Source organism: Neomonachus schauinslandi, chromosome 5 (assembly GCF_002201575.2).
Source record: "Neomonachus schauinslandi chromosome 5, ASM220157v2, whole genome shotgun sequence".
Taxonomy (NCBI): Eukaryota; Metazoa; Chordata; class Mammalia; order Carnivora; family Phocidae; genus Neomonachus; species Neomonachus schauinslandi.
The window spans coordinates 151,635,378-151,644,920 of record NC_058407.1 but is presented as its reverse complement, the minus strand read 5'-3'; the positions used below and the strand labels follow the sequence as shown (position 1 = coordinate 151,644,920).

The 9,543-nt window shown below is 54.2% G+C and overlaps 1 protein-coding gene across 1 annotated transcript; it reads left to right on the top strand.

The window, feature by feature from the left end:
* The first annotated feature begins 6,649 nt into the window (after positions 1-6,649).
* ITPRIPL2 (ITPRIP like 2) lies at positions 6,650-8,531 on the top strand. Its single transcript, XM_021698245.1, has one exon. The coding sequence runs from the start codon at positions 6,650-6,652 to the stop codon at positions 8,246-8,248; it is 1,599 nt and encodes a 532-aa protein (XP_021553920.1). The 3' UTR covers positions 8,249-8,531.
* Positions 8,532-9,543: the final 1,012 nt, after the last annotated feature.

Sequence of the window (9,543 nt, the reverse complement as noted above, 5' to 3'; positions counted from 1 at the left end):
GGCTGGCATGGATGGCCAGTGAATGCCACAGTGTCTGTTCACCAACTCCAGAATCCCACAACAACAGGACTCATGTCCTGCTCCCCACCACTGTCACGTGCTCCTGGAATGCGCCAATGCATGGCGCATTCTGTCACCATTACCCCAAATGGCCTCCCTGCATTTCTGCGGCTCAAAATCTTATTCGTTCATTCAACAAATCTCTGAAGTGCCGAGCATGGCATTGGGTGCTGGGGAATACCAAGTTGAATCTGGCAAAGTCCCTGCTTCCAAGAACCTCATCACCTGGTTAGGGACATAGACACACAAATTAACCTGCATCCCCAGGATGCCCCCTTTCTGTGCCGTAAAACCCTTTACAATGCGAAAGGGAGTGGAGTGTCAGGTTTGCCAGCCGTGTGACTGGGAATAAGTTACTCTCCTTCTATTAGCTGCACTTTTCCCATATGCAAAAGGGCATTAATATCAGCATCTGCCTCGCTGGGCTTGTTCCGAGTATTTGAGGAAATGCTGCTTGGGAAGGGCTGCGTCCAGGAGGCGATATTTATCAAGCATAATGTCCTTTCCCGGGGCGCCTGGGTGGCTCAGTCGTTAAGCGTCTGCCTTCGGCTCAGGTCATGATCCCAGGGTCCTGGGATCGAGCCCCACATCGGGCTCCCTGCTCGGCGGGAAGCCTGCTTCTCCCTCTCCCACTCCCCCTGCTTGTGTTCCCTCTCTCGCTGTGTCTCTCTCTGTCAAATAAATAAAATCTTTAATGTCCTTTCCCATCCTTCAAAGCCTGATCATGTGTCTCATCCCCATACCCGTGAGCCTTCTCCAAGCCTCCCGTGAGAAATGAGTCACCTCGGCCTTCTCTTTTCCTCTCATCAGTGTGTCATTTTTCCTCCACGGGGGGACACACCTCTGGCGTATCAGAAATGCTGGAAGGACTGTGTGTATATATTTGCTGATCTATTAAAAAAAAAATAAAGCAGGAGTGGCCTTGTCAAATATTAAACATTAAAGGACATTTTTAAGGAAATAATTATCTAAAGTCACTGAAAGGGTGGCAGTTTTCTGAATCTACCCATACTGTGTGGATAGAGCACCCTGTTTTCCTTTGCATTCCTCTCTGCCTGGCACAGAACCTACAGAGGTGTGTAATAAATTAATAATAAATGATTTTGTGTTTGTTCTGACACAGGAGATTTTCCAAGGGCAAAGTTCTGAGGCTTGTACCTTGAACTCTTTGGAGGAAATGAGCTATGGAAATCGATTATAAGCAGGAAAAACAGTAACAGTGTTACATCATTTGCTCAGTGTAGTGGGGTCAATCGTGGCCCACTGTGAGATAATAGAAAAAATATATATATTAGTCTCTGCGCCTGGTTCCTGGCACAGAGTTCCTAAAACCCTTGTAATTTCCTAGGTGATAACAGCACTAGGAGAGTCTTTTGTTCTAATGAGGTGACTCTGGGTGGGCTCCTGGATGGCTCCACCAGGAAGACCAAGTGATGATTAGAAGCTTGGTATTTTCAGCAGCCCCCTCCCCTTCTCCAGAGAGGGGGAAAGAGGCTAAAATTGAGTTAATAATTGATCATGCCTATGTGAGAAAGCCTCCATAAAATTGCAGGAGTACAGGGTTTGGGGAGCTTCCAAGTTGGTGAACACACCCATGTACTGGGAGGGTGACAAGACACCCTGTAAAAAGGGGGACACCCCAACTCCACAGGGACAGAAGTATCTTTATCATGTCCTTTAATAAACTGGTAAACATGCCCTCCTGAGTTCTGTGAGCTGTTTTAGCAAATTAATCAAACCCAAGGAGGGGGTTATAGGAATCTCCAATGTATAGCCAAGTTGGATAGAATAATGGGTCACCTGGGAGACCTACTTCTTGTGACTGGTGTCTGAAGTGCGGGGGGGGCCAGTCTTATGGGACTGAGCTCTTAACCTGTGGGATCTGATACCATCTCCAGGGAGATAGTGTCAGAATCGAGTTAAATTGTCAGACACCCAGCTGGTGTGGCAGAGAATTGCTTGTTGTGGGGAACCCCCCCCACCAACGTTGGATGGCCAGAAATGTCAGAAGCGGGGTATGCAGTGTGAGTAGTAAAGGAGACACATAGGAAGGAAAACTGAGGCTCTTCTAATACACCCCCCCCCAAAAATATGTCCCCGTCCTAACCCTTGAAACCTGTGAATGTGAACTTATTTGGGAAGAGAATCTTTGCAGACGTAATTAAGTTAAGGATCTCCAGATAAGATCACTAGGATTACACCCAGTGACACGTGTCCTTACAAGAAACAGAAAAAGAAAAGTTACAGACACAGAGGAGAAGCCTGTAGGAAGAGAGAGGCAGAGATTAGAGCAGAGTGATGTGGCCACAAGCCAAGGAAGGCCTGGGGCCACCAGAAGCTGGACAAGGCCAGAAAGGATCCTCCCCTAAAGGCTTCTGAGGGAGCATAGCCCCGTTGCCCTCAAGAACTGTGAGAGAAAAATTTCTGTTGTTTTAAGCTCCCGGGCAGCCCCAGGAAATGAATACAGTTGCTTTGGGTCTATAACAGCAGACCCAAGTCGTAAGAGCAGAGACTGTAGGGCCTGAAATATTTATTCTCTGGCCTTTTACAAAAAGTGTTTGCTGACCTATGATCGAGAGTTGCCCTTCTTTGTATGGCTGAAGACAGCACACCACCATTTCCGCTAGGGAGAACATGTTACTTTCTTAACCCCCCCTTCATAGATTATAGGGGAGATTGAAGCAAAGTGAGGGATTAAGAGATTTATCCCCAAATGGTGGCCACCTGTTGTTTTTGCATGCCAAACATCCCCCTTCTTCCAGCGTAGTGTTGTGACTTTTCATGAGGGATACCCCTCCCACAGTCCCCATGGTTTGAGCAGGGCTCACCCCACCTCCAACCGTGTTAGTCAACTGGGGCTCCATATACCGTAGACTGGATGGCTTAAGCAACAGAAATTTATTTTCCCACAGTTGCGGAGGCTGGAGAGCCCAAGGTCAAGGTACAGAGGGTCCTGGTGCAAGCTCTCCCCCTGGCCCACAGATGGCCACCTTCTTGCTGTGTCCTCACAAGGTCTTTCCTTGGCGTGTGTGTATGTATGGAAAGAGACCGCTCTGCCTTTTCATCTTTTTTTTTTTTTTTTTTAAGATTTATTTATTTTAGGGGCGCCTGGGTGGCTCAGTTGTTAAGCATCTGCCTTCGGCTCAGGTCATGATCCTGGGGTCCTGGGATCGAACCCCGCATCAGGCTCCCTGCTCCATGGGAAGCCTGCTTCTCCCTCTCCCACTCCCTTTACTTGTGTTCCCTCTCTCGCTGTGTCTCTCTCTGTCAAATAAATAAAATCTTTAAAAAAAAAGATTTATTTATTTTAGAGAGAGAGAGGGAGAGAGGGCACGCGCATGCACGCGGGCATGGGGAGAGGGGCAGAGGGAGAGACTCTCCAAGCAGCCTCCCCGCTGAGCAAGGAGCCCCACTTGGGGTGGGATCCCAGGACCCGTGAGATCATAACCTCAGCCGAAACCAAGAGTCCGGGCTCAATCGACTGAGCCACCCTGGTGCCCCTTCCTCTTCTTATAAGACACCAGTTCTGCTGCGTTAGGGCCCATCGTTATAACCTCATTTAACCTTAATGACCACTGAAAAGCTGTTTCCAAATACAGTCACATTAGGGGTTAGGGTTTTAATTTTGGGGGGACACAACTCAGTCCATAGCACCAGCCCAGGCCAGGTTTATCAGTGCATTCTCTAACTTGGCCACATTTATTTATCAGAGAGAGAGAGAGTGCGAGCACAAGGGTGGGGGGGCGCAGAGGGAGAAGCAGACTCCCCGCTGAGCAGGGAGCCCGATGCGGGGCTCGATCCCAGGACCCTGGGATCATGACCTGAGCCAAAGGCAGACGCTTAAACGACTGAGCCACCCAGACATCCCCGGGTTTTTTGGTAAGATTTTATTTATTTGAGAGCGAGAGAGTGCAGGCGCAAGGGGGAGTGACAGAGGGAGAGGGAGAAGCTGACTCTGGGCTGAGCACAGAGCCTATTTATTTATTTAAAAAATTTTTTTTTTCCAAAGTAAATTCTACCCTCAACATGGGGCTCGAATCCCAATTCCGAGATCAAGAGTAGCATGCTCTACCAGTCAAGTCAGCCAGGCACCCCTAACTTGGTCACTTTTAGCATATTTCTCAAAACTATCTCTAGGCATGACATCTGCTACAATTTTCAGGCAAGCACAGCTCTCTTCCTCGGCACCGAGGTTAATATGAGGAGGTGACGTTAGAGCGGCCAGGGGCCTATGGAGAAGGAAGGCCTGGCAGAGAGTGCCCCCAGCTTAGAAAAGAGGTCTCACTTAACATGACACAATAAGATATTTTTAAGCTGTGATTCTGTCACTTGCAACCCGAAGAACCTGGACTAGTAGAGCAGGGGTCCAGAGCTAATAAAAGTAGAGGTGGGATCTGAAAGCAGGTCTCCTTAGCTCTAAGAGGCTCAACCCAGGATTTCCTGGGAGTCATCCAGATGCTTAACTCAGGAGTCATCCTCTGTGTCCTGAGTCCTAGAGGGCAGCTGAGTTCTGACAGTTTTATTTTTTTAAAGATTTTATTTATTTATTTGACAGACACAGCGAGAGAGAGAGAGAGAGAGAGAGAGAGAGAGAGAGAGAGAGCACAAGCAGGGGGAGTGGGAGAGGGAGAAGCAGGCTTCCCGTGGAGCAGGAAGCCCGATGCGGGGCTCGATCCCAGGATCCTGGGACCATGACCTGAGCCGAAGGCAGACGCTTAACGACTGAGTCACCCAGGCGCCCCAGTTATGACAGTTTTAATACATTCACCTTTGCTCTCCTTAAATGGTGTTCGGCGGGGGGTGGGAAGGTGTAATGAGCATAAATAAATAAAGGTAATTATTTCAATAAATCCAGTTTAACTAAACAAATCCAGATTATTTCAGGGAGTGTTCCCTGTTATGAAACAAAACAAAACTTCCGGGGCTCCTGGGTGGCTCAGTTGGTTAAGCGACTGCCTTCAGCTCAGGTCATGATCCTGGAGTCCCGGGATTGAGTCCCGCATCGGGCTCCCTGCTCAGCGGGGAGTCTGCTGCTCCCTCTCCCACTCCCGCCTCTTGTGCTCTCTCATTCTCTCTCTCTCTCTCAAATAAATAAATAAATAAAATCTTTAAAAAAAAAAACAACAAAAAACAAAACACTTCCGGAGGACTGAGGTCTCAATGCAGGTCCTGACAAAGGACACAGACGAATTCCTAGCAGTTGAGGACGAGACTCCCTTGTCCCCCTCTCTGAGTCCTGCCCCCTGGCTTCTCTGGATCTAGATGCCTATATTCAAGGCACAGCTCTGCTAAAGCTGTGTGATCCTGGGCAAGTCCCCGAACCCGGCTAAGTCCCAGTTTCCTTAACTGAAAAATGGGGAAAATAACAAGTGTACATTTCATAGGATTGACATGAGGAGGGAGTATGTGGAAGGTGATTAGCACAATACTGGCACACAGTCAGTCCTCTGTAAAAGCTGAAATTGATATTCCCAAGGCTGGCTCCTCCTCCTTCAGATCGCAGACCAAACGTCAGCCCGCAGTGAGCCTCCAGCTTCCATGGAGCAGCCCCCACCTTCTCACTCCCTCGCGCCGTTTTGTTTCTTTCAGAGCATTTTCTGCTACGGGATCCTTTCTCTTTTGGTTTCCTTTTTTAGAAAGGCTGTAAGCTTTACGAGGGGCACAAACCTCGGCTCATCCTGCCCACTGCTGTTTCCCCAGCTCCTAGCCTACTGCCTCGCGCGTAGTAGGTGCTCAGTAAATACTGGTTTGAATAAGGGACGGCAGCACGGTGGGGCAGCGGCCACTTCCGTGCCAGAGCCTGCCACGCCACCAGCGCCACGACTCGCTTGGCTGGGGGCGGGGAGGGACACCCTGGGTGTGAGCCCTCTTCTCCTTCTCAACTTCCCCGTGTAACTTTATGTGAGCACCACTCCAGAGGCTCCCGGGACGAGGCCACCGCCCCGGGATCAGGCCCTTCCCGGTTCTGCCTTCGGGGAGGGGGGCGGGGGGTGACCCGCGAGAAGCCAGTTCCAGGCGCGTCCTGAAGTCCCTCCCGCCGCCCCGCGTCGCTTTAAGGCGGAGGCCGGGGAGGGGGCCACGCCACCCGGCGGCTCCGCGCACGGCTCCAGACTTCGGCATTTCCTCCCCGCTGGCTGGCGCGGACTCCTGTCCTCTCGGAAGAGGAAGCTCCTGGGGCCGAGTAACGGCAACAAGCGCGGAGGAGAGCGGGAACGAGCGCCGAGGGGGTGCCCGACAGTGCCGCGCAGGGTAGGAGGCGAGCCGGGCCGGGTCGGAAGCTGGCCGCGGGCAGCGCGCCGGGCCGCCGGGCGGGGAGGGGCGCCGGGCGGGACGCAGTGTGCGGCCGGCGCAGGGCGCGGCCCGGGGCCCGGGAGTGCAGGGCGGGCCGCAGCTGGAAGGAAAACTTGAGCTGGGAGAGGAGGCCGAGCTGGAGGGCGCCTTCCCCCGGCCCTGCGAGGGGGGAGCCGCCGCGGAGGCGAAGGAGACCGGGACCGCGGGGCTGCCGGGGCGCTGCCCGCATGCTGGGCCGGGGGCGCCGCCGGGGCTCGCGCCCTGGGCTGCAAGGCCGCCGCTGCCCCGGGCGCCCGGTATGTCGGTGCACTACACCCTCAATCTGCGCGTCTTCTGGCCCCTGGTGACCGGCCTCTGCACTGCCCTCGTGTGCCTCTACCATGTCCTGCGGGGAAGCGGGGGCGCCCGGGCCGAGCCCCCCGACGGTGCGGACGGCGGCTTCCCGCTGCTCAAGGTGGCCGTCCTGCTCCTCCTTGGCTACATCCTCCTGCGCTGTCGCCACGCTGTTCGGCAGCGCTTCCTGCCAGGGTCTCCTCGCCTGGGGAGCCACCCGACCTTCTCTCCTAGACACTTCCGAGAGCCGAGTCTTGGCATCTTGCTGGAGAGTTACTACGAGCACGAGGTGCGCCTGTCCCCGCACGTGCTGGGCCACAGCAAGGCGCACGTGAGCCGAATCGTAGGCGAGCTGGTGCGGGCTGGCCGCGCCCGCGGGTCCCCCGGCCCCATCCCTGGCGGGGCGCTGGCGTTGGCCTTCCGTGGAGACTTCATCCAAGTGGGCAGCGCCTACGAGCAACACAAAATCCGGCGGCCCGACGGCTTCGACGTGCTGGTGCCGCTGCGTCTCCCGCCGCTGGTGGCGCTGGAGCCGCGGAGCCTGGGCGCCGAGCCCGCGCTGGCCCCCGCCTTCCGCGGCTGCTTCGTGTGCGCCCTCAAGGCGCCGCCCGGGGCCTCCGGGAGCCACTGGCTGCGGGACTGCAAACCCTTCGCCGACGGCTTCTGCGTGGACGTGCTCGGGCGGCGTCACCTCTCTGCCGCGCTGGTGCTGCGCTGGTTCCAGGCGCACCTGCAGCGCTCCCTGGCCACCGTGCGCTACAGTCTGGAGGGGCGTTGTCGGGTCAGCCTGACCCCGGGCGGCCTGGAGCAGGCTCCCACCCTGCACATCCTGCCCTGCCGCACCGACTACGGCTGCTGCCGCCTTTCCATGGCAGTGCGTCTCATCCCCGCTGTGCATTTGGGCGACGGCGTTTTCCTCGTGGCACCGCCACCATCCCCCTCGCCCGTTGGGCCTCTGTCGGAGCTCCCTGGAGGCCTGCGCACGGATGCACTGTGGGGTGTGAACACAGCTCGGCAGGAGCAGAAGCTGCTGAGCTGGCTGCAGGAACGGGCCCCTCCAGGTGCCTGCTACCTCAAGTGCCTGCAGTTGCTTAAAGCTCTGCGAGACCTGGGCGCCCGCGGGCTGGACCCGACGGCCGCCACCCAGTGGGGACGCATCCTGTCCTCATACATGCTCAAGACAGTGCTGCTGGCGGTGCTGCTGCGGGAGGGGTCTCCTGCTTCAGGCTGGGACGAGGCGCACCTGGGCGAGCGGTTGGAGGAGTTAGTGCAGTTCCTTAGGGACTGCCTGCTGAGACGCCATACGCTCTTCCACTGCGTCCTGGGCCCTGGTGGGGCGGCTGCCGAGGTGGGCCCGCTGCCCAAGGTACTGCGTGAAGCTGCCCCCGTTGATCTCCTGGCTGCTTTCGACAGGCACGCCCGGGAACTTGCAGCGGCGCGGTTGCTGTCCACCTGGCGAAGGCTGCCCCAACTTCTCCGGGGCTACGGGGGTCCTCGCTACCTTGCCAGGTGCCCCCCACCCCGGAGTCAGCGCACGCAGGGGTTCCCTGAAGATCAGCCATAAACCTTGACAGTGCCCCCACCCGGCCTAATGCTCCTAAAGCCTCTCCCACCAGATGGGGTGGGGATGGCAACGAAGCCAGTTTAATGCAAGGAAATGAGGTGCCAAAGGTGATGGAAAATTTGGCGGGTGACGTATGGTGGCTTATATGTCCCCCCTGACTCCACAATCCAGCGTATCCTTAGCAAGCTACAGAAAGACCTCCAACACCAGCAGCTAAGAGTTGGTTCAAATGTTGGTTTGTGTGGAATGATTCTGCAAAGGATCCAGCTTTTAGGGAAGCCCAATAAAGGAAACAAGAACTAGCTGCAGAGAAAGTTCCCTCTGTCAGTTTTTGAGACAGATCTCTGGCCCCCAAATTTTAAGAAGCTATTTTTTTTTCCCCCTATAACTATTTGCTCCGTCCTGGGTTCCTGGTTGTCTTTTAAAAAATCGGAATCTTTATCTACAACTGGAATTGAAGTTCTATTCTAGGGGCTAATGTTCTGAGGAATACAGTTTTCACTATTCAAATTAATATTAATGTGTTTTTTAAGTGGTGCAATCACGGGTGTTTGACAGGACTGCAAAGAATTAAGTCACATGTGTTGAGGGGCAGTCAAGAGTTGGTTAGAGAAACTTCCAGAGCAAATAGCACTTTATTTTGATCAGTCCTTTCATTTTGTGGTAATTGCCACTGCCAAGTGTTGCATCCAAAAGGGAGGCCAGTTACCTTTATTATAAAGAAATGTGCAGTCTTAAAAAGCAGGCTTGCTTAACATCCTGCGGGCACGCCCTACGGTATGTACCAGTCAGCAGGCATTCATGGAGAGCGCACTGTGAGCCAGGGGCGCCAAGTAGCAAAAAATATGTGTTTAGGACCATACCGGTGAGCAGGGAAAACAGGTTGGGTTTTGAGAAAGACACATTTCAGTCTTTGCCTATCCAGGTGACTCACCAGAGCTTGCTGCTGGCCGGAGGCGGAAACATTTGTTGTTGTTTGAAGCCTTTTGAACAAACTCCTCTGCATGGAAATGTCTTTCTGAGTTTCATGAGATAATGAGCAAATGCCTGCCGTAGTGCCTAGCATGTAGTTAGCTCCCAGAGTCAGTGCTCAGTGATGGTTAGTGGTCACCGCGTTTCCCTCCCATCCCCCTGGCGGCCTTTAAGTGGTCCTAAGGCCGACTTGGAGGAGCGGCTGATTCGGCCCAGGTCTTGTAAAGCATTTCCCATAGACTTCAGTATCTTCGGCTCTGTGCTCCCTGACCACGGATCAGCAGTCAGCCGAGGAGAGAGGTGCGGGTGACAGCTCTTGGCCA